Source organism: Malaclemys terrapin, chromosome 6 (genome assembly GCF_027887155.1).
Source record: "Malaclemys terrapin pileata isolate rMalTer1 chromosome 6, rMalTer1.hap1, whole genome shotgun sequence".
NCBI classification, from domain to species: Eukaryota; Metazoa; Chordata; order Testudines; family Emydidae; genus Malaclemys; species Malaclemys terrapin.
The window spans coordinates 12,103,841-12,128,673 of NC_071510.1; the positions used below are offsets into that span (position 1 = coordinate 12,103,841).

General features: G+C 46.6%; 1 protein-coding gene across 3 annotated transcripts in view; it reads right to left on the reverse strand.

Moving 5' to 3' along the window:
* Positions 1-2,041: 2,041 nt before the first annotated feature.
* LOC128839834 (stimulated by retinoic acid gene 6 protein-like) overlaps positions 2,042-24,833 on the reverse strand; it is a 37,953-nt gene continuing 15,161 nt past the window's right edge. For 2 of the 3 annotated variants that reach the window (XM_054033150.1, XM_054033152.1), the window contains 12 exons: positions 22,911-23,039; positions 19,979-20,049; positions 19,312-19,423; positions 18,273-18,426; positions 16,503-16,578; positions 13,412-13,493; positions 10,176-10,224; positions 9,962-10,079; positions 7,314-7,433; positions 6,330-6,493; positions 4,765-4,911; positions 2,042-3,647 (listed from right to left, as the gene is read on the reverse strand). In XM_054033150.1, coding sequence (XP_053889125.1) covers positions 3,511-3,647; positions 4,765-4,911; positions 6,330-6,493; positions 7,314-7,433; positions 9,962-10,079; positions 10,176-10,224; positions 13,412-13,493; positions 16,503-16,578; positions 18,273-18,426; positions 19,312-19,423; positions 19,979-20,049; positions 22,911-23,039 — 1,359 coding nt within the window. In that variant the 3' untranslated portion in view covers positions 2,042-3,510. The remainder of the gene's footprint in view (positions 3,648-4,764; positions 4,912-6,329; positions 6,494-7,313; positions 7,434-9,961; positions 10,080-10,175; positions 10,225-13,411; positions 13,494-16,502; positions 16,579-18,272; positions 18,427-19,311; positions 19,424-19,978; positions 20,050-22,910; positions 23,040-24,833) is intronic. The other variant, XM_054033151.1, reaches the window with a different exon arrangement.

Here is a 24,833-nt window from a genome sequence, read left to right on the forward strand (position 1 = left end):
AGATCTTGTAAACTCTCTGCTAAATTGCTAGTGTTAGATCGTTTCACATGCCAGAGCTCGTTCTGTACCTATCCCACTTATCTGAACAATAGTCATGGACTCTCATTAAAAGATCAACCACTGCACGTATTTATAGGTCACCACTATCCCACACCACCTACTAGGGATTTTTTTTAAAGCTTTCTTGCTTTAGAAAGTTATCAGAAGAACTGTCTGTGATCTAGTGCAGCATAGGACTGGCGATGATAGCTACGTGCTGAGAGGCACCTGGAGCGTCAATGCTTGGAGTATCAGGAAAAGGCTGGGATTGGTAAGGGAGAGGACACAGGGAGACCCCCATTTTAGAATTCTGGCGTGGGAAGGTTCCGTGCCAGTTGGGAGTGACAGTTGGGTGGCTCAGGCCAGCATGGGGGAGGGAGCAGCTTTTGTGCGGCCATTTCCCTCGCCCATCCTGGCCCACGGCACTCGGCGCTATGGCTGACAGAAGGGCTCGGCATCTCAGGGCTTGGCATCTCTAGGAGACCCAAGACAAGCAGCCTCCCTCAGGTGCAGGCACACTCCCGGCTGCTATCCATCAGGACACCAGTGGATTTTCCTGCCCCGACAATATCTGCCACCTCCCAGTCACAGTGCTGGAGCTGAACCAGCCATCACTGCTGCCTGGCATGGAAGTGCCAGACCAGAGCCTGCCAAGGGGTGACGGAGGGTGTGGGGGTGTGGAAGTGTCCTGCCCATGACCCAGTAGTCCACAGGGATCCAGGCTTAGTCAGGGTACTTATTTAGCTTCATACCCTACACAGAAAAGCACCAAGCTAGGGCTCTTGGTGCCTTTAACGTAGGTTAAACAGGGTGTGGATAAAAGTCAGATCCTGCCAGAAAATGAAGGATCCTCTTGGATCCATGGAGACTGACTGGACTCCGGATTTGTTGGCACCATACCAATGGTTGGAGAAGTGCTTTAGGTGGTGCAACTTGGGAGTTCAGGTGCATAAATGGACAGGATGTGTTATTTTCTGGCAGGATCTGACTTTTACTCACACATGATCTGGTGCTTAGCAACTGCGGTGTAACATGCTGCATCCTGTAGCCCAGGGCAGCAGGGCAAACGGGAAAGGGAAAGTCCTACATCCCATGGTGAGAAAAGAGACAGTCCTAAGCATAGGCATACGTTGACTTCTGTATTTGGGGGAGCAGCTCCAGTCAGACCAATGGGGCCGTGCATGGGCGGGGGGCTAATTCTACACCTGTCTGAGGCTTGCAGTTTGCCCTCCCCAAAAGTACGCCCATGGTCCTAAGGTCCATGAGGGAGAGGGGAAATAGGAGATACTTGGGGACAGGTTCTTCTACGTGGTGAGGTCAGTGAGCATCCTTAACAGCTTTCTCTCCTTTCCTAGCTTCCTGGCTTGAGAGCTCAGACTGTGGAGGTGGGCATCTGCAGAGACAATACATTGGCAGAGCTCCAGCTACAGGTATGTCATCTTCCTTTCCCGATTCAGAATATTGTCTACAGTATTAGCTGTTCTTGTGGAGCCGAAGGCTGTCCTTATGACTCACTGGGACTCAGAAGTTCTGGGGCCTATTCCAGCTCTGCTACAGGCTCCCCATGTGACCGTGGGCAACTCACTTAATCTCTCTGTGCCTCAGTTCCTCATCAATAAAATGGGGATTGAAACAGGGTGGCTTGCCCCATGGGCTGGGAAGCCTGAGGCTAAGTCAATCATAATGACAGGATGAGCCCCACCTGAGAGGAATCAGGTGATTCCAGTATAAAAGGAGCAGGAAGGTGCAGTTAAGAGGGGAGTGGGAACTCAGGAAGTTGTGGCACAGAGTGAGACAAGCTCAGTGGGCAGTGAGGCCTGGGAGAGAGAGCGAGCAAAGGCCCCAGGAAAGAAGGCCTGGGAGGAGGAAGAGAAAAATTGGGTTGTGTATGGACTTCATTTTGGGGAGACGTTGGACTTTGTTTTGGGAAGATGTTGAGTTTTATTTGCACTCTTTTATATTAATAAACCCAGATCCCAAAGAGAGGTGTTTTTGACCAAGAAAAAGCCCGAAGTGAAGTTTATTTGAATAGTCCAGGAGGGGAAGCTGAGACAAGTTGTCTATAGTGTGACCATAAGCCATGAGGGGATGCATGGGAGACAGCTGTCCCACCCTCTGCCTGTTTAGATTGTAGGCTCTTCAAGGACTGCAGCTCCCTCTCACTACGTATATGTACAGCATTTACCACAACGGTGCCCATGTTTGATTGGAGCCCTCATGTACTACTGTGATATGAATAAATATCAATTTTTAATAAGAACTGTAATGTCATGATGATATGAAAAGCAACATGTTATGTTAGGACTATAAAGGTAGCTGTGGAAAAGACTTTAACTTTTAGGCATGGAATTAATCATTGTCCTTGGATACATGTTTGTATGTCATTAAAGACTTGTTGAAGATCCTCAGTGGTATTGAGGAGCTGGGAACTGCTCAGATATGTGTATGTGGAGAGAGGACATTGAATACCATAAAGGGGCATGAACAGGACCAGAAGTAAGTGAAGAATTTAGATGGTCATTTGCAGATAGAAGTAGAATGGCTTGGAGAAAAAGTGTGATAGGCTTGTCAGAAGAAGGGGACCTTCTTCCCACCACCCGCAACAGCTTGACTAGAGGAAAGTGATAGATAATTTCCCATCTTGACCATCTCAGGGTGAGGCAGCATGATAAGAAAACATAAGAGTCCCTGTGCTGATCAGAGCTCAGTGGTTTGGTAGAATGAGAGAGGCTGATCCACTCCTCTGACCAGATCAATCTTAGAAGTACATAAAGAAGAAGAGCTCTGTGTAAACTTGCAAGCTTGTCTCTCTCACTAACAGAAGTTGGTCCAATAAAAGACATTACCTCACCCATCTTGTCTCTCATCGGTAACTAAAAGCTATTAGGAAATAAGAGGCATCAGTTGTCAGCTACTTATAACTGGATTGTAACTTTTTCAAACTCACTGCTGGTGTTTCAAAGTTCATTGCACATTCATTAGTCACTGCACAGGCTCTGGCACAGTTGGAAATTAGGACGAACAAAAGTTGTGCTTGCTGTGAGAGGAAAGGCAGTACAAAACCAAACTCACATTGGAGCCTTGTATTCAATGGGGAAATTCGGTTCTGTCCCCTTGAACTTGCATACTTGGCAAAATGAGAGAAGAATGGTCCTTGGCCCCACACAGTCAAGGAAATATTGGGCAAAACCAATGTGCCTCGATTTGGTTTAAAACAATTAAAATATTGCTGGGGTTTATAGTGATGTAACACAATTTACAGCTGTCTATTGGAAACACATGTAATGCACAACAACCAATGACAGCAAGTGCTCCTGGACATCCATTCCCACAGCTCTCCTGTCACACCAGGGCTGAGAGCCCTAACTGCTCATAGTGTATAGCTCTGAAATAGAGCTCCATCTTCTGAAAGTCCCGAGAGGCAAGTCACCAGCTGTTCAAGAGTCTTCCAGTTTCCACCTGCAGAGTAACCTAGACACAGGGGTTCTGTGGCACAGCACTGGCACCAGACTGCACATTAGGCTTCCTGAGTTCAGTGAGCCTGGGGTTGTTAAGAAGAGTGTAGAGCAGCAACCACCGTGTCCTGGCTCTGGTTGACACTCTGGGTTCTAAAATGAAATAAATACAGAACTCAACACACTCCACTTCTTTTTAAATCAACACATTCCACTTCTTTTTCTCTTGTAGCTCAAAAACTAATGACCAGCTCCTCAGTTGGTATTAGTGGAGTTATATCAATAGACACCCACTGAAGATTCATAAATTCCAAAGCCAGAAGGGACCATGGTGATCATCTAGTCTGATCTCCTGTATAGCACAGGCCAGAGACCTGCCCCACAATAATTCCCACAGCAGATCTCTTAGAAAAATATCCCATGTTGATTTAAAAATGGTCAGTGATGACCCTTGATAAATTGTTCCAATGATTAATTGCTCTCACCATTAAGAATGTACACTTTATTTCCAGCCAGAATTATCTAGCTTCAACTTCCAGCCATTGGATTGTTAGACCTTTCTCTGCTAGACTGAAGAGCCCATTACTAAATATTTGTTCCCCATGTAGATACTTATAGACTGAGATCACGTCACCCCTTCACCTTCTATCTGACCCAAAAGACACGTGAAGCCAAATTCTCCTCTTATTTACACTGGGGTAACTCCACTGACTTGAGTGGAATAGCACTGGTGTAAGTGAGAAGAGAATTTAGCTCAGAACACTGTCAGCACCACTTGATAAACAGCATGACTAATATCCTCCCTCCACCCGAGGGCCAACAGCTCCACCTTTGCTGCATGCATTAACTTGAAGACACCGGCTCCCAAATATGACCCTTTGTATAAAACAAAGAGCATAGCAAGATTCAATAAAGGGTTATGGTCATAAGATTACAGGCCATTTTTGTGGACCTTAGGGCTAATCTTTCAGACCCACATGTGCAGCCTGATTGACTTCAACTCAGTTGCACCCATATAACTTTGAGCAGAAATGTCTCCTTTCTGCATATGAATAAGAATAGCCTCTGCACTTACGTGTGCTGAGATAATATGACAGGGTCTATCAGTTCTCATGCCTTGCATCTGATCATCAGCATGGGAAGCAGAGGGAGGTCAGAATTCATACCAGAGATAAAGGATTCCCAAAGAGTAATATAATTTTAGAGTTAAATAGCTCACAGTACTCAGTGAAGTGGCATATATGTTAAATACTTCAGTCAAAGTGCTTACCTGATATATTGTTGAAGAAACTGTATTTGGTGGATTTCTGCAGTTTTTTCTCAGTGGTTCCAGCCAGAAGAATGTGACAAAAGCTGAGGAGGGTGGGATTAGTGTGGTAGTGGTCCATAAATATCATACCAATCCATGTGTTGAAGCCTGCATTAAAAAAGGGATACATCTACAGAGATGTGCAGCTTAACTCCCTTCTCTATATACTGCGGGCCCAGTACTGCATTCTTTGTGCACCTGAGACTCCTATTCAAGTCAGTAGGCATTTGTGAGAACAAAGAATGCAGGCTCAGGCTCTTCATTCATATACAGCCACACACTTTTCAACCCAAGTCCTCCCTGGACACGGTGTGGGTGTAGGGAGCCATTGACAGATTGGGTGGTGCTTGATCCACCACTCATCTTGAGGGGTGGGGGCACTGGAAGAGTTAGGATTCTTTCATTCAAAAAAGAAATAAAGAAAGAAACAATATTTGTTTAACAGAGCAGTAGTTCATAAAAGTTAGGCCATCCAATCAGGAAAGAGAAACCATACCATGTGACTTAAGTGGCCAGTCACAACATTCAAACAAACAATTCTGAATATTAAGGACAGTCTGAATACTAACGACAAAGAGTTTGTAAAGAACCCTCAGCTCAAATGTGTTTGTGAACACACCAGGCCTTTGGACTAATTAATTGTGATCTGGTCTCAGCAAATTAATAAGCAAAGAGCAATAAATATATCGACCATGTGTACCCTAAACTCACAAGTCTAATCCACAATTAAATTACTGATTCTACATTTTAAAAGAAAACTCCCCTGTTGGAGCTTTATTCTTCGGAAGCTTCCCCTTTTTGAAAATGTCAGTGGGGGAAAAATAGTCATCTAATATACACCTCCAGCTTCAAACCAATACATGGCAATAATTCCCTCAAACCCATCACTGCAGAGGGGCAGAATCTATGCTTCTGGGTTTACATCTTTGTGTAGTTTTTAATGTTAAAAAGAGCCAAGGCCAAGGACAAAATCCTGGGAGAAGTGGAGTGGCAGCATCTGAGTAGAGTAACTGAGCTATTCTGGCTGCGCTGTTTTCTATAGCACCCATCACCATAATATCTACGATGGAACCAGAGCTTGCTGTACAGTGCTCCAAGAAGGAGCATGTGCTCGCCGTAGTGGCTGCTAATGTAAACCACCCTAGGAGATGAGGGGTCTTTGTCCCCCTCTAGTGTCTGACCAATGAAAAAGATTAAAGAGTGCAGCATCTCCCAGTTACAACAACCAGGTGCTAGAGGCTTGTGCTTTTAGCATGGAAGATCTTGGATTCAAACAAGCAGGATTAGTTACACTATTAGCTCTCAGATCCATGTAGGGAGGCCAAAGCCCTGGCCACGTCCAGCCTGAGCACGGCTTGTACTATATTCTGCCTTCTCCTTTGCAGGTGTGTTAGGCATGAAGAGGTTCCCTGTAGATACATCAGATGTTTGCTTGAAAAGTTCCAATATTTTTTATGAGAGAGCCACCAAATGGCAAATCCCCACATATGCTAGCCATGCAATGCTCTGACGTTTCGTACACTTACCCATGTCAGCAGCTTCATACCCTTTCTGCATTATAGTCCTGTCTATCCGTGCAATCAGCCAAGTTCCTAACAGGACACTGCAAAGCAGTCTGAACAAACAAGCCCCCAGGCCCAGGAGCACATTATAGAAGAATAAAAAGTAATTGAAGTTGTGGAAAGCTTTCCTGCAAAAGAGGGGAAAATCCACTTTCACACTCAGTCCCCAATCATGGCTTTGGTTTGGGGCTTCAGTGTGCCACAACAGCTCACAGAGAACTAACAGAGATGGACCAAAGACACAAAGGTTTTAGATCTTGATCCACCCCTAAACCCCTCATCCCCAGCCCCACACCAGATCCCACACCCCCAGCCAGAGCCCTACTCCTCACCCCAGCCCAGAGCCCCCTCCTGCACCCCAAACCTCTCATCCCTGGCTGGGAACCTCTTCCTGCACCCCAAGCCCTTCATCCCCAGTCCCACCCCAGAGCCTTCACCCCCAGCCGGAGCCCTCACTCCCTCCCGCACCCCAACTCCCTGTCCCCGCCCAATGAAAATGAACGAGAGTGGGGAAGAGTGAGCGACGAAGTGGGGATGGAGTGAAAGGACGGTGAGACCTCGGAGAAGGGGCTGGGCAAGGGTATTTGCTTTTCTGCAATCAGAAAGATGGCAACCCTAAGATTCTTGGTGCTGAACTTGCAAAGTCCTTGCACTCACCAAAGTATAAGGACTGCAATTTTTCGATGAGGGGAGACTTTTAGGGCCCACTCCCCCTCTTCCCTTTTTCTGGCCTGAGCACAATAGATCCTGTAGCCTCACTTACAGTCCTCACTCCCCACTGCATACCTTACTCCACCTTACTACTTTGGGATTTGGCCCAAATATCCACACACTCCCAGTCGCATGGTGTTTGAAATTCAGATCCTTTGTATGAATAGCCCCCTGCAGTGGGAGATCCTGGTCTGGAGGATGCAAGACCATAAGGGCTGTTTCTTTCCTACCACTCACCTGTTATTGAGAGCTAATGGCTTCTGCTTATCATCTGGCAAGATCTTTGGCTGAAGGAAAAATCTCGCGGCGATCTTGATTTGTAATATCATGAGCCCTGTGGCAATCCCAACTGTAAGACTGTAATAGAAAAAGAAAAGAGAAATTACCCTTTTAATATGGATGTTGTGGTGAAAGGGGCTGGGAATATAGCCTGTTAGAGCCCCTGGGCAATGGGAGGAGAGACCTGCATTTGATTGCCAGCCCCTGGGACTGATTCCCCACTGCCCTGTGCAAAGGAAGAGCAAAGCAGGCGTGAAATGCCACCATTCTGCTTTGTAGGGTTTTACGCCCACTTCGCACAGGTGTAGAGGAAGATGCTGCACCGCTATCATGCACGTACCTGTGCTGTATCTCAGTGGTTCTCAACGTGTGGTCTACAGCCCCCCTCTCCCCGCCCCCCCCCCCCGGGGTCTGCGGACTATGTCTAAGAGGGCTGAAAACTGACTGACAAAAAGGTTGAGAACCACTGTGGAGAATTTCTTCCTCACCCTCTGCATGGCCCAGACTGTGATACCCTTACACCTGGGGTAGTATCTCACCGCAAATAGCTCCACTGGTTGCAGAAGGGCTGCTCAAGGTGTACGATGCCATTCAATGGGGCAGATTCTCCAGTTGAATGGGGGAGGCTGCAGGGAACCAGTTGATGCTCCCTGATCCTCAGCCACTTGGTTTTGGCACAAGAAAAGCTGCACAGGACCAGCGGTAACTTATGCAACCACCATACGGTTCCTCAGGGACCACAGGCCAGTGGAGAATCACGTGTAGCAAAGCTCCACTCTGCCATACCTCCCTCCAATCCCAAGAGCTCCACTAAGACACTGTCTTCCTCATGTTATGCTGAGGGTGGGGGTGAGCAGCTGGCACAATTGGTATCAGAACTGCTGCCCGCCACCTTTAACCCCACTGGAGAGCTCACCTGCGCAGGAGGAATTCTCTTCCTGCTTATCTCTGGTAGCTTTAAGGCCACGAGCCCAGAAGTGGCCTTAGTAAACCAGAAAATCTGTCCCAATGAGAATAAGGGTGTCGGAATCTAGCTGTCCTTCTCAGAGCACAAAATGAGCACAGAGGAGATGTGCCCTATGTAATATCCATCCGATCTAGTATCAGTGCCCATATTGTCTAGTAGTTCTTTTTAATTCTTACTAAGATATAAAATCTTCCTCCTGCTTTACAATGCTCACAGAATAAGCCTTTTTATGATTTTTTTTAATAACTGCTCATTCTAATTCTGTGGCTACTGGTCTTATTGTCTGTAGTCACCAACTGGCTGAAGATAATAAACCAAAAGAGGACCGCCCTCTGCACAGATTTCTGGGATTTTAGGAAGCAAGTGGCTTCAGGAGACTAATAGCGTTCTGTAGGGAGTTCCTGACAGAGACTTCATTTGCTGGGGGGCAAGAAGGGCTGTTGCCCCCACCCCCAGACCTTGGTTTATCCCTCCCAGATTCTTCATAGGTCTATAAGCTCCATTATGTCTTCCACTCCCACCTCCTGCCTCGCCTGACGTTGCAGGATATAATATAATCATATTTAATTTTTCCTGTGCTGACACAATTTTGCCCCCCTCCACGCTCAATTTTTTCTGACATGACACCCTGATTCCTGAGATCATGTGGAAAAGAGTGCAGTTGGCCAGGACAGATTACAAAAAGGCAGACCCTAGACCCATATAGGTGGGCTGGTGGCTCTGCCTTCAGGAAGTGGAATCAGCTGTTATATCTTATGAAGCCTTGAAACAGTGATAACCAATCTTTGCCAACCTGAGGACAGTGCCGGCAACTTGCCAGGAGGCTGAGAGACACAGTTAAGAGAAGAGTGTGGCTGCCTGATCTTCAATGCAGAGCTGTGGGCCATGGAGATTGCAGGTCCCAGCATGGAATGCTTCCTTTAGATTGAGCAGTCAGGAGATTAGATCAAAATGGAGCAATGCTTGCTGGGACCTCCTTGTCTGCATTAAAGATGAAGGCGGAACATTGTGGACAATGGATTGCATTTTGGCTCAGCTTGTATTCTTATGCGCTTTCACCCTTTGATTATCCATTGTTAGCCGGTCCCCTCATAATCAGCATTTTCCTTAAGATGGGAAAACAAACAATGTGCTTAGATTGCAAACCTCTCAAAAATTCCCCATGGGGAAAACAAGTTTAAAGATCTGCTGACCTTTGGAAAGGTTGCATGGCACATCTTCAGAGGAGGGCTGCTGGGGCTATGTTTAAGGCAAATGCAGAATTTATGTTATGTGGCAGGGTTATTCAACAGCGGCATGAAAAAACCTCCCCCTGACCAACATAAGTTTCACCAGCAAAAATGCTGGTGTGAACAGCCCTACGTCAGCAGGAGAAGCTCTTCTGCCAACATAGCTAACACCACTTGTTGGGGGTGGTTTAATTATGCTGGCAGAAGCAGCTACACGGGCAGTACAGCATCACAACTGTGGCAGTACCGCTGTGCCGTTGTAAGATCCATAGTGTAGACATAGCCTATATCTGTCACAGGAACCTACCGTTTTCAGATAGGCATCTCTTGTTATTTTATAGACCTATAAATCTAAATCAGTGCAAAGAAAGTGAGATAACACCAGAAATGTGTGAAAACAATGCACTTACATCCCAATTCCCAAACCTTTTGCCATTTCCAGCCCTTGGCCATGCTGTATTGGCAAAACAAAACTGTACATGATCATTACACCAAACAGACACTGCACCACATGAAGGATCAGGTAGCCTGGAAAAGAGAAAACACATTTCTTACTGCAGAGGAAAAGGGCAACCGCTCTAATTTTGGTTGAATGCATGCTTATGCTGAAGGCTTGGCACGTACCCCATAATATGTATGCAATTTGCCAACCAGAGTATCTTGCTATTGCTGCCTGAGTTTAAAAAAAGGAGAAGGACATAAGTTTATGAAGTTGGAATTGCTGCATGTTTGATCAGAGAAACAAAATACATCCTGATTCTGGTTTTCATCCTGCTGGCTCCTTTGTGCCACCTTTCAATCACAGGGCCTGATTCTCATTGTCCTGGACCTTGTTCAGCATTTACACCAGTGCAGAGTGAGTGGAAAGTGGGTGTGAATTAATCCCATTCTCACTGGTGACAGTTTACCCCCATTCTGCACTGGGTAAGTCACTGGACAAGGTGCAGGGCAATCAGGAATCAGGTCCAACCCCTTCATCGCGGACCCCAGGGCTGGATTGAAGCATACAGGAAAGGTGGAAAAGTGAAGTGAAGTATGTGCTGAAAGTGGAAGGAGATCAGAGGAGCTTGACTTGGACTCCTGCACGGCTCACATAAGGGACCTGAACACAACTACATATACCCATAATTCTACCTGCAGAGCTGCCTTTATAACTGTTAGAACATGGCTGAAGAACATAGGGACAAGAATTGTTTTCCCATTCACTTCTATGCAGGGTAAGGCTCCAGTCCTGCAAACATACAATATGCTTAACGGTAAGCACACAAATAGCCCTATTTGGGTCCTAGTCAATGGAACATTTGCTTACTTAACTGTGTGATTAAGTGATGGGGTGTTAGTCACCCCAAGTTCTGGTACCTTCACTTTCCCGGAGGGCAATCTCCATAGAGTAAGGATTGTCATTTGTTATGTTTAGTGCTATGTGGATTTGAAAAGATGCCATTTCTGCTGTTCTTTGGGAGACAGCTTCATCATTCTGAATGACAAACCAAACCACTGACATTGTCTGTACCAGATAATAAACTGCTACTGCACGGGGGGCCGCTTTGAGGTGTGGAGTGCAAAGTTGAGGGGTGAGTGGCTCTCCTCCTCTGCTCCATCCCTCCCTGAAAAGCTGACAATGCCCTTCTCAGCATGTCAGCTCTGGAGGTGTGAATGCAGCATGAGGAGATCACTGAATAGCCAGCAGCGATTATCTCCAGGTCTGGCGGTAATAAACAAATGTACAGCACTTGGTGGTGATCAGGGTCAAGTTCCTGTGACAGCTTGTTATGAGAGATATCAATGTTAGACTGACGGCTGGTCTGCACTGAAAATTTACTTCAACATAGCAATGACTTTCTGGAGTGTGAAAAATCCACACGCCGAGAGACATAGCTACGCTGACCTAACCCGCAACTGCATTCTTCCATTGACCCAGTTACTGCCTCTCAGGGCTTGTCTACACTACAGGTTATGTTGGTATAACTTATGTCGCTCAGCTACCCCTTGAGGGCTGTCTACGTTACCCGCTGGATCGAGGGGCAGTGATCGATCCAGCGGGGGTCGATTTATCACGTCTAGTTTAGATGCGATAAATTGACCGCCGAGCGCGCTCCCGTCGACTTTGGTACTCCACCAGGGCAAGAGGCACAGGCAGAGTCGACGGGAGAGCGTCAGCTGTTGACTTACCGCAGTGAAGACATCGCGGTGAGTAGATCTAAGTACGTCGACTTCAGCGACGCTATTCACATAGCTGAAGTTGCACAAGTTAGATCGATCCCCCCCAAGTGTAGACCACGCCTGAGTGAGGTAAGTTACACCGACTTAGGTGCTGCTGTGGACAGCACTATTTTAGCAGGAGAGCTGCTCCTGCCGACATAGCTCCCGCCTCTCGCGGAGGTGGTTTTATTATGTGGACAGGAGAGCTCTCTCCCGTCGGCACGGGTTGTCTTCACCAGACACTGCATCGGTGCAGCTGCACTAATGCAGCACTTCTAGTGCAGACTAGCCCTCCGGGAGGGGGATTAGCTAGCGTGATGGGAGAACCTCTTCTGTCACTGCAGTGAGTATCCACACTGACGCACCCCAGTGGTGCAGCTGTACCACGGCAGTATTTTAAGTGTAGTCATAGCCTAAGAATGCGAAAAGCAAGTAGCAATAGTCTCAGGCCTGGTCTACACTAAAAAGATAAGTCGACCCAGCCATGCTGCTCAGAGGTGTGAAAAGTCCTCACCCCTGAGCGACGGAGTTAAGCTGACCCACCCCTGGTGTAGATAGAGCTAGGTTGCCAGAAGAATTCTTCCATCAACCTAACTACTGCTTTTGGGGAGCTGGATTACCTACCCCTCCTGTCAGCACAGGTAGGGTCTACACTGAAGCGCTAGAGCGGCACAGCTGCAGGAACATTTCAAGTGTAGCCAAGCCTGCCTGGGCGTGCCTCCTCCAGAGCAAAGGCTTGTGGCTGCAGCCAGGCACGCCTCCCCTGCCAGACTTTTCAAATAGTCTGTTCCAGCCTGATGCTGCCTTCCCTTTCACTCCCTCCCACCCTGGCAAACGTTTGTGTTCCCTCCTCACAGTCATTCCACACGAATCAAACCCAAAGGCCAGGAAACGCAGCACGTCTCTGTGTGACTGAACTTCGGTTCAGTTAGGAACCACTTCTTTACCCCACCTACCTACCGGTGCTGTGTGCGAGGAGTAGCCCAGCCTCGCTAGTGAGGCAGCAAGGAGAGCTGGACTGGGTGTGTGCCCCAGCCACAGGGTTGAGGTGCTGGTAACAGTAGAACAGTGAGGCTGGGAATCTGCACCATTTCTTTGCTGCCGGAGGAGTTCAGCAAACTGTCATCTAGTGTTAGCATGAATATGCCTTTCTGGTGGAATAAATCCCCTTTACTCTTCCCATGCCCATTTCCTTCCATTTGGTGCAGTGTCCATGTCCCACCCCTAGACTGTAATATAGCAGCTGCCTGATTTGGACCACTCTGAATCAGCACTGCAGGTTAGTTTTGGCATAAACCTGCCTTTTACATTAGTTTTACAGTGTGAAGCCATCATACAATGAGATTAGCACGCTACAGAATCAGGCCCATGGAATATTGCACTGACTCATTAAAACTATGGCCTCTTCTTGCAAAATACTGGAGCGCACGTGTAAACTACATTTAGGGTGACCAGAAAGCAAATGTGAAAAATCGGGATGGGGGTGGGGGGTAATAGGAGCCTATATAAGAAAAAGACCCAAAAATCGGGACTGTCCTTATAAAATCGGGACATCTGGTCACCCTAACTACATTCACGAGTTGTCCCCTTGAATTCCAAGTGTTAGCGGATCAGAGCTACCGGCTGGGAACTTTTGGGGAAAAGCAGTGAGAACTTACCACGCTTTGAGAAGAAGCAGGCTCACGAGATCTTAGCGGAAGGAAATGTTTCTCCCCTGCCCACAGCCGCTTCATGTGTTTTCTGAATAAAGGTGTCAAAATGAGTTTTAAAAAGTTTCACACAAATACATTGGAGATTTTATTCACTCAGTAACTTTATTTGACTGTTTGATCACAGAGAAGCTATATCGGATGATTTGATTGAATATCAAAGGGGGCAGTAACCTAGCGCTAAAGGCATCATGGATTAATGCAATAAACACAGAGCCAAAGGGAGCAATGGTGAAAGAATGGCACACATTGTGTGTTATTGGGCATGCCACCCAAAGCACAAGTTTTGATATACTACAACATAATACAATATACAACACTGAAGGCTTATCCTTTGCTTCAACAGGAGTTTTACCTATCTAAGACTCAGTAGTACATCTGTAAAATAGAATCTGGTCTACATACAGGCTAAGAGCACTGTAATTACGACAGGGGCCTTATATGAAAATTTAATCCAAAATTGTGATTTCAAGAGTAAAAGACAGAGGTAAAATGTAACCTTTCACCAAGACTGTGTGTGTCAAAACTCCTGTTTAAAGTTAAACTGCTGATAGCCACTGAGTACCAAAATACAAAAAGAGAAGTATCTGTCTGTAGACTAAGGACTCTTGCTTAATCTTAGAATAAATAACTTTGTTTTATGTGTATGGCTGAATGAAGATGAATGATTGATTTTCTATTATTTCAGTTGCAACATTTTGCTAGCTCTGTACTTTTTTCAATTTATTTTGGATTCTTGAGTTGGACCTTGTATGGGATGGTTGAGATAATCTCTGTGGACTGACCCATAACCAGGAAGAGTTGATCTTATCTCCTAAAATGTCTCAAAATATTTTCAGGTCTGCTGACTGATTGATTTTCTAAGCCAATGCTTACTGGCAAGGAAAGTCTCTTTATTTGCCCCACTAGGTGATGTTCGTGACTTTAGAGGAGGAATGCCCCATTCTGCTTTGCCAAGAAACTCCAGAGTAGAGTAGGAGTTCCAAGGGGGAGGAATCAGTCAGGACACCATCCTCAACAAATGGAAGGAAAAGAAGAAGCCATTGCTTCTGGCTAATAGCCTCTGGCGTGGTGAGGCCACCAGGCTTGACAAAGGGCTTGTGCTTCCTTCCCTTTCTCAGACAGTCACTGAGGTGCCAGAATCCAGCAACACACACTATCCAAGATTTGGCATCTACAGGCAAGCAACCTCTAGCCCAGCGGTTCTCAAACTGTGGGCCGGGACACCAAAGTGGGTTGCGAACCTGTTTTAATGGGGTTGCAAGGGCTGGTGTTAGACTTGCTGGAGTACGGGCCAAAACCGAAGCCCGAACACAACTGCCCGAGGCCAAAGCCCAAGCCCCACCACCTGGGGCCAAAGCTCAAGGGCTTCAGCCCTGGGCAGCAGGGCTCGGGTGGGCTCATGCTTTGGTCCCCCTCCTGGGGTCGTGTAGTAATTTTTGTTGTCAGAAGGGGTCACGGTGCAATCACGTTTGAGAACCCCAGCTTTAGCCACTCCACAAGTCTGTTGAGTTAGTCAGCAGGTCCAAGAAAACCACAACCACCAGCTAATCTTTCCAACCACATACTAATTTCCTGAAACTGAATGAAACCTCAAGAGTCACAGCAAAGATCATGCATAAGTATCAATCTGATAAGGATTTTGTTTTGTGGGTTTTTTTTTTCAATTTTTATTAGTAGAGGGACACCTCTACCTTGTCCTTCTCACCCTTGTCCTTTTAACTCTAGCAGCTGACAGTGTGCATGTGGATAGAACACTCAGAACGTAGCTGAGTATGGTTTCTCAAACAGCCTGCAATAAGATTCACTAGGCTTATGGCACACTCATATTTTATGGGTTGAGTGGTTTGCGTTTAAATCCTGAGAAACTTAGTTTCACACAACTTTTTGTTTGCTAGTTAAATTTAACAAGCTGTTTTATCCTGAATTGTATTGGAATGTCTGGTACAACCCTATATTGTGTAGGGAGACATTGGCTATTATCTAACACCTCTATTTTGTGCAGTCTGTCTTACGTAGCATCAGAGCTGCCGGCTGATATTCATTTCAACCTGGGAGAGATTTCTTCCTGCCTATATCAGCTGTTTGTCTGGAATATCAGTAACTTTCAATTAGCATTGAAATAAATAATGCCCTATTTTTCCAAGGCTTATAGCTAGACAAGGTCTGCTGCCTTCCCACATGATTCGATAAAGTTTGCAAGGAATTGTTGTGCAGTTTGGATTAATTAACCTGATAATTAGAGTAAGCTGATGATTTGATATTAACCTGCTTTATTCTAATTTGATTAGTTTGTGTTTTATTTTGAGTTATTTAACTTAGTTAATAAATTATATAAAATTGGAGGATTGTGTGGACCGATGTGTCTTCGCCACCCATCAGGGCCTAGAACTGTGGGGAGCCCAGGGTAGGTAATAGAGACACCTCCCACTGAGTGCCGATGGAATGGAGAATAGAGTTCTAGGGCAAACAGAGGTCCAGGGCCCCCTGGGGGCCACGAGCAGATTTTAGGGGATCCGCCAAAATAAACCAGAGAGCAGGGCCGGTGTTAGACTCGCTGGGGCCCAGGGCAGAACATAAAGAACATAAGAACGGCCATATTGGGTCAGACCAAAGGTCCATCTAGCCCAGTATCCTGTCTTCTGACAGTGGCCAATGCCAGGTGCCCAGAAAGTTGAAGCCCGAGCCCTGCTGCCCAGGGCTGAAGTCAAAGCCCAAGCAACTTAGCTTCGTGGGCCCCCTGGTGTGGGGCCCCAGGCAGTTGCCCTCCTTGCTACTCCCTAATGCCAGCCCTGGCTTTTAATCTACTGGATATGCAGAAAAACAGTTGTTGTGGCACAGGTAGGGTGTGGAGTTTTTATAGCATGGAGGGGGGCCTCAGAAAGAAAAAGGTTGAGAACCCTTGAGGAGGGGACAATCCTGGGAGCTGTCAAGTGCCTGTGCTGAGTTGACTAGTGTCCGAAACTCCCAATAAACTCCATGGTACTTGAGGACTCTCAGCACCTCTGAGAATTGAGCACTATCTGCTACATGTCCATACCTGTAGCAGGCTAAGATGTGAAATACGTAGCTTACACAAGTCAGGGAGGCAGCAAAGGTGGTGAAAATCCAAACACCTGAAGAAAAAGAAAAGCAACCATCTGTTCAGAATGTTTTCTCCGCAGCTCACATGACATGATTATAAAAGTATTTTAACTCAGCACAAAGTTCGCAGCTATTTTGTACACATAGAATCATAGAACCATACAGTTAGAAGGGACCACAAGGGTCATCTAGTCTCACCCCCTGCCAAGATGCAGGATTTGTTGCGTCTAAACCATCCAGGAAAGATGGCTATCCAGCCTCCTTTTGAAAACTTCCAGTGTCTCTGCTTGGACACATTTCTATTTGGAACACTTTTTGCCTAGTCACTCAGAAATGCTTTGATTATTTGTTAATCATTTAATTATAGAGTTGAGCCCAAACCAAAGCTCTGGATCAGAATTATGTATTCAAATCCAAATTTATACTGAGCAGAACAAAGATCCTGGATTCTCACATGTCAAAACTTGGAAGTGCAAGTTTTCCTACATTACTCTCCTAACATGCAGCTCAGTCTCCGTGTCCATTCAGTCCTTGGTTTCTCTGCTGAGACAGCAAACTGATAAAGGTAATAGTTGCAATTCATGTTAGCTGTGATGAAGCTTTTTGCAATATGGAAAATTGTCCACTAGAAACTAGACTGTGATCTCCAATTCATCTTAAATAACCATAGACATCTTTCAGGTTCTTAGCTGCTTTCCACTTGGGCCCGAGTCAGATTTATATTTAGAGGGAACCCCTTTTGTTGTGTCCTCCTAACCATTTGCCCTCTCTTGGAGTCTTTACATCAAAGCTGAATGTCTTACTAAAAACGTACTCTCGTTTAGCCACACATGTACCTATTGGGCTTAATATATGAATCACCAGGTGAAATCTCTGGCCTATGCAGAGAGGTCAGACTCAATGGTCTGAATTGTCCCCTTTGACCTTTAAAGCTATGAAATTCAAACCAATTATTTTAGACTCCTTTACTTAATAAAAATAAAGCTTTCCTCAGACACCAGCCATAACTCAATGAAGCCATCCCACCCAAACCTCTTTTCACGGCCAGCTGAGCAAAGATGTTTAAAAGAATACACATAACCATTGTTCTCCTGTTCTTTGGTCTGCCGTCCCTCTATTGTCAAACTCCAAGTTACTCAGTGTTCAACTCCCAACGCACTAGGCAGCAGGTAAAGTGACAATTCATCCTTCATCATATCGTTTTGCTTCAGTATTAGGGACTAAGCATCTAGCTAGAGCTCGTCAAAATTTTCCAGTCGAAAGTTTTTCTATCAGAAAATGATGTTTTGTTGAACCAAAACTTTTGTGGGAATGAGCCAATGTTCATGAAATTTTGATTTGGGGGGAAAACTAGAAAAAAACAAACATTTTGACAGTGTTGAAATATTCCATTTCAACACTTTCAGAGTCGACTGTTCAATTCTTCATTTTGAAATGACTTTTCATTTTGAATTTTTTATTTTTTTAAATTTTCTTTACATTTAAAATGTCAGTTTTGAAATGACATTTTCCATCTCAATGGACCCCAAATGATTTTTGTTTGAATTTCATTTTATGGGAAATGTTTTTTAGTTTTCATTCCCATTTGGAACTAATGTGTCAAAATCCTGGAAGGAGTCCCATTGACTAGGATGGGCTTTGGGTCAGCCTTAAGAACTATGCGTTCAGTCGGCTTTTTTAAAATGTATCGCACTCATTCCACCTTTCAAAAATGGCATGTCTGTACCTTGTGTGACATTAATAAACTCTTTCAGCTGCAGGACAGCTGGTACAAGTACTTCTGAGCCATTGCTAGATTCAACAAACTCTTCAAATCTCTGATCCAATATCTTCAGCTCTTGGGAGAATTCCTTGTAAATGTAAAACTCAATAACAATAAACTGCGGAAAAATAGATAAAAAACAGCAGTTTAGCAATCTTGTCATTGGCCACTTCTACAGAATAACACTACATGCCATATAATCACACAGGGCCACATTCATCCCTGGTGTGACTCTATGGGAATCCGACCTGTTGCATTTCATTTTAAACACACATTGCCTTTCATATATGGGGATTCATCTTAACCTTTAAATGACAGCAAGTGGATGCAGACAAATTTTGTCCCTCAAAGAATGTTGTTGGAGTTAATCTCCACTGATTTTGAACCAGACACTAAGGAAGACCAGGATGCTTAGAATTAAGCAAACTTGTAAGTATTCACAGGGAACAACATAATATAAATACACTCACACATGAAGAACGAGGAGTACTTGTGGCACCTTAGAGACTAACAAATTTATTTGAGCATAAGCTTTCATAGGCTAAAACCCACGAAAGCTTATGCTCAAATAAATTTGTTAGTCCCTAAGGTGCCACAAGTACTCCTCGTTCTTTTTGCTGATACAGACTAACACGGCTACCACTCTGAAACCATTCGCACATGAGTATCATGTATTTTATGTGACACATACATACTTGGCAGCCTTTTCTCTCTGGCTTGCATCTCAAGCAACCTATCATGAACAAGATAAACTCCCACCGAACACTCATTGGCCTAGTTGGAAGGTACTCTGGTCAGGGAGCCAGTAGACTATGGATTCTGGAGCCAGTGGCTCTGTTAGATGCGTAGACAGTCCTTGTTTTAGTTTAATGGCAGAGATTAACGGGAGAGCTGTTTTTTCAACAACCTGGATCGAAATCCTTACAAAGCACACAAGGGCTGTGTGACATTGTTCTCCATTTGGGGCGATTCTTCTCAGGAAACAAGTGTGCAATTTACTTACAATGTACAGGCAGATTAAGGCTAGCGCAGATGTGCCAATCATTCTGCCTGGGAACTGAAAGCATGGGTCCCATTCATACACCTTGTGCTGGAACCAAGATTTCTGAGCCTGCCTGTTGATGGATGAAGATGGACAAACAGACTTGAAATGTTCGGCGATGACACAGGGACACTAGAGGCATTTCAAGGCCCCAAACCCATTCCAGCATAGTCCCCTCCCTCTCCATAAAAACAACCCAGCACACCTTCCTACTCCAAACTTCCCTCCCACTTGGCATGTCTGCAGAGACCCCACCTGGCCTAAACAGGTGTCAGCCTTTCTCCTTCACACCCATTCTCAGCAGCCTACCTGCTCTCCAGCACAAAGCCACTGGGGGCTCACCTCAGGAACCTCCACACTCCCACAGCCTCTGAGTCTGAGGTGAAGGAGATGGGAGACAGAGTGCTCTAGTACAGAGGGGAGATGGGGCAGGCCCGTCATGGATGATCAGGGATCCTCCCAGTGGCCAGAGAACATGCCTTGTCCCTGGCTCACCTCAGGTGAGCAGGTAGGGCCCCAGTGTGCATGTCAGTCAACAAGTATCAGCAGATTTAGAAGCTTATCAGAACCAAATCTGAACTCTCTGTGGCTTGGTGTTCCGGATCTGAAATGAAGGTGCTATGCTCACCGCTCTGGGGGCTTCCTGACCAGACGCTTGACATGCTGAGCCTGATGCACCTCTAGGAAATGATTTTCCTGCTGTTTTAAAGGAACAGGGATTGTCAGCATATCAAAGAATGTTCTTCATTCCACTAGGAAAAAGACAGCAGATTCAAACATATAGATACAGTGCTGCCTTGTGGGTGCTGTATTAGGCTGGTCTAACATGTGGAACTCATTGCCAGGGGACGTTGTAAAGCCTAAAACTATAACAGGGTTCAAAAAAGAACTAGATAAATTCATGGAGAATAGGTCCATCAATGGCTATTAGCCAGGATGGGAAGGGATGCAACCCCATGCTCTGGGTGCCCCTAAACCTCTGCTGCCAGACGCTGGGAATGGGCAACAGGGGATAGATCACTTAATGATTGTCTGTTCTGTTTATTCCCTCTGAAGCACCTGGCATTAGCCACTGTCAGAAGACAGGATCCTGGGCTAGATGGACCTTTGGTCTGACCCAGTATGGCCGCTCCTATTTTCTTATCTTAGTTATGAAGATACCTTACTGTGATGGGGGTACATCAGGCCTTTGCAGCCTCACTGCTCTGCAGCACCCCATCACAAGAAACAGTTCTCTGAGAGAAAAAGAGCAGCCATTTGGGGGACCAGGGAGATCTGGCTCAGCAGCAGCCAGAATGGCTGGGGACCATCAGCCAACCAAGGAGCTGCCTACTGTCAGCAAGTCAGTTCCTTGCTGGAGCCAGATGAGTGAGGAGGGATGCTCTCAAGGCTGCAGCAAAAGGACCTGAGCCAGGCCAGGCAGGGCTCACTGCTGCCCACCAGTTATGACAGGAGTTCAGAAGGACCCTGGCAATTCAATTCCAGATGGGTCAGAAACTAGTTTGTTTGTAATTGGCCCTGATGAGCAAGGAACTGCTTCTATTTTGAGTTTGTTACCCCTCGGAAGGGGGTTTGGACTGTGTGAGGCTGGAGGACTGAGCCACAGAAGACCTGTAGAGGTAGGCTGACACCTGCAGGGGTGCTGGCAGCACCAGACTCAGCTGGCAATGGGGTGTTCAAGAGGTGAGTGCAACCCACCCCGCTTACACTGGCAGCCATAGGGAGAAGGGTGTGGCTAACGGGGCTAACCCTTAACAGCTGGTGGGAGGGCCTGGGGTCAGACAACCTGATTACTGAAGAGGCATACCTAGGTTGGGTCAGGGGATTCCTTACAAAGAGCAGCAGGAAGATGCATGGTGAGGCTGACAGGACAACAAAGCTGGGGCTAGGGCTGGTTGTTTGGATGAAGCAGACTGAGATAGCAGAAGAGCTCCAGGAGTGGCAGAAGAACAAGGGCTGACTATAAACGTTTGTGTTATGGACTTTATTTTGGGGACTCTGAATCATTTTTGTTATTAAGGACCTTGAGGATTATTTGAACCTTTCCTGTTATTAATCCAGGACTGGGTGAAGGTGTTAGCCACAAAGGAGACTGGGTGGAGTTCTGAGGGGGCCAAGGGGGCAGAACATAAGGACCTTTCTAGAGCCCAGGCAGTTGGCATCTCCAGGCTGCCACCCAGCAGCAGCTGTAACCAGCTTGCACTCCATTTCCCATGACTTGCTGTGGACACAGACCATGGGACGTTCCTCCTCAAGGGTTTGATAGACAGCAGCCTCATGGCTCCTGATTGGCTCCCTGCCCTATGTAAACCCAAGGGCCATTCCAGGCAGCATCCAAGCAACAGTGTGTCTCTTGTGTAGTTGCCATGACTGTTTCCTGCATTCCTGGCTTTGGCCATGACTTGTTCTAGACTTTGCCTCCTATATCAACCCTGGCTTGAAACCTATGAACTTCTCTGCTACTGCCAGCCTCAGGTTTGTTCCTGCTGTGTCCCTTGGCCCTGACTGTCCTTGTTGGGATCCTGACACAGGGCACCTGCAAAGCAACCCCTGGCCACGATGGGGAGCCCAGTAAGCAGACACCCTACTATGGTGAGGAAGGGCCACACTGCAGTAGGAGTCCCTTGGGTAGGTCTGTCTGATACAGCTATGTTCCTCCTGCCTGCCCTTAGTGGGGCTAATGGGTTTCCAGGCTCAGAGACAAAATGGAATGTGGTAGAAGAGGGGAGGGAAAGAAAACCCAGCACAAGCCTCTTGCTTTTACGATGGAGACAGTCATTTTCCTCCTGTCAAAGCCCAGGGTAATGTTCCCCTTGGCAAACAGCAGCCCTGCCTGTGTGGAGTGTCATTTTTGAGAGTCACAGCTGGAAGGTGGTGGACATGATGAAGGGTGACAGGAAACAACACAGGGACCCAAAGCCTTTCCCTGCTGTCTTGGGGCCTTGGAGGGGAGGAGAGAATGAAAGGGAAGGTATGTGGGAAGACCCAACATTCCTGTCAGCAGGAACGTACAAGGAAGAAATAGCTGCCCCGTGCTGCTGCCCAGACACTGATTCACACTCCCACGCCACAGGGCACTGGGAGCAAGAGATAAAATGAGTGAGGAGCGAGAGGCATAGGAAATAGTGATGGGGAAATGAAAGACAAAGGCAGGAATAGCACAAAGAGACAAATGGCCATTCTCCTGGGGTGCTCATCCCATGTAGCTCCGGGTATGTCTACACTGCAATTATGGAACGCAGTATACCAGCCTGCCCAGCACCCTGGGCTACTTGAGTGGCTAGCCAGCACTGAAGTCTATCTTGGAGTCCATGGGGTCTTGCAGGGGGAGGTGCTCTGCCATGTTTTAAGTCAGGTGGGTGATTTGTAGAAATGTGCCAAGATCTCTGGTGTGAAATCAATTCTTGTTACTGGTTAAGGGTAACTGGCAGAGGTGCACCAGCACGAAGTCTATGCACTGGTTAAATCCTACTTAATCCCAGGGGTCAGGGAAGGAGTTTTCCCGGGGGGGTGCGGGGGAGAGCTTAATAAACTGGAAGCAGTTACCCAGGAATACTTACACTTGACACATCCATCTTTAAGCGAACCCTCAGTGCTTTCACAAACATCAGGGCAAAGCGGCCCAGTAGGAAAACCAGACAGAACAAGGAAGGCCAATAAAATATGATCTTCTCATAGTCTCCCATCACCTGGGTGGGGAAAGCCGAATGTACAAATGTCATAGAACTCCCGATGGTGGGATAAGTCCAAAGAGTAGGGCGGGGAGAGTGACGTACAGACACTCTAGAGCAATGTGCAGCCGGACATCAGGGTGCCCCCTTAAAGAGGAACATGTCCCCCTGTGGGGTGACTTCTATCTCCCCCTGCCTCGTGGTCTGTGTGACTGTGGAGTCGCATTCCACAAGCTGTGGCTCATCACCATCTTTGGTATACAAAACCACCACCGCCCAACCAGAGCAAGATGTCAGCAGGCCTGTCTGTCTCCCTGCTTCTCTCTCTCTCTCTCTCTCTCTCTCTCTCACATTTGTACTGCACTCATCACCATGGGACACGAGTGCTCAGCACACCAACAATGTGTAGACTTTTCCCCAGTCAGAGCTCTGATGGTTCCCTCTGCATCCCATGATGGTGCTTACTGCTGGGTGGAGACAAGAACACTTAAGGCCAGATTTGGATGCTAGGTGCTTTTGAAAATGCCACTCTGCCTTTTCTGGCATCTAAATACCTGTAAAAAATCTGGCTATAAGACCCAGATCCAGCAGCGCACTTAAGCACATATCAATTCCCATTGATCTGAATGGGCTTATATATGTGCTTAAGTGCCTTGCCGGATCAGGACCTAAGTTGCTGCTGCTCCCTCTGCACCTGTAGGGTTTGCTGTGACAGGACAAGGGAAGAGGGAGAATGGGGAGCAAGGGTCACTTGTCTAAAAAATGGGGCACAATTCCTGACAATGCAGGTAACTAGCCATCGGCACAGAATCCCAAGGGACACAGTGGAATCTCCATCACTTGATGTCTTTAAATCAAGACCGCCAGTCTCTTTCTACAGCGTCTGCTTGAGTTCAACCATACGTTCTGAGTTTGATACAGGAATTCTCAAGTAAAAGTCTCTGAGCTGGGCTAAGCTGATCATAACTGCCGCTTCTAGCCTTAAAAGCTATGAAACCTTGACATACAAAGTCAAGGTTTAGCTGGCAGCATAGCACACGTTGTCTTGTTAGGGAGAAGAGGGGAATTGGAACTGTTATTGTAGCCTTTCCTGTTTGTTTTAGTGTAAATATATTTATTTGTAAATCCCGGTCTGCTTGCAGTCAGCCCAGTACCACGTCTCCGGACAGAGATGAGACTGAGGACGCTGTTGTGATGGGGATTCTCTATTGAATCTAGTGGACAGTCAGACTTTGTAGTTCCCGAGCTCCCAGGTATCTAACCCAACTAGTGAAGCCTCACCTCACCACCGAGGGCCTCCCCAGATCCTAGGCTGGACTAGTCAGGGACAGGGCACTGGCCCTCAGAAGGAAATCCTTGTATGTCATGCTGGACCTGGGCTCTCAGCTGTCAGTGCCGTGGTTTCTGTGTCTTGCAGGTGCACTCTACTCTCAGCCCCAGAAGGCAGGGCAGCCTGTCCCCTGTGCGAAGCGCTCAAGGAAGTGAGGCTCCATCACAGACACCAACCGTTTGATGCTGCACAACTACTTATTTCTTAACCTACATAGTGGGCAGAAGTTGGGGAAAGCAAATGCCTATCTCTACAAAGTTGTGATGCTTTCTGTCCGGCTCTGCGCTCAGTTCAAAATACTAGGGCTGTCTCTCAGCCATTTTCCAGCTCTGCCAGGCTGTCTCACCACCTTACCCAATCACAGCAGGCAGACCAGATGGGAAGCGTGCTCAGGCCCGAGTTTAAACCCTCCAAGCCAGGTTCTCAACTTGAGACCCCTAGTTCCAGGCACATACAATGTGCCCACCTTGACCCCAATCCTG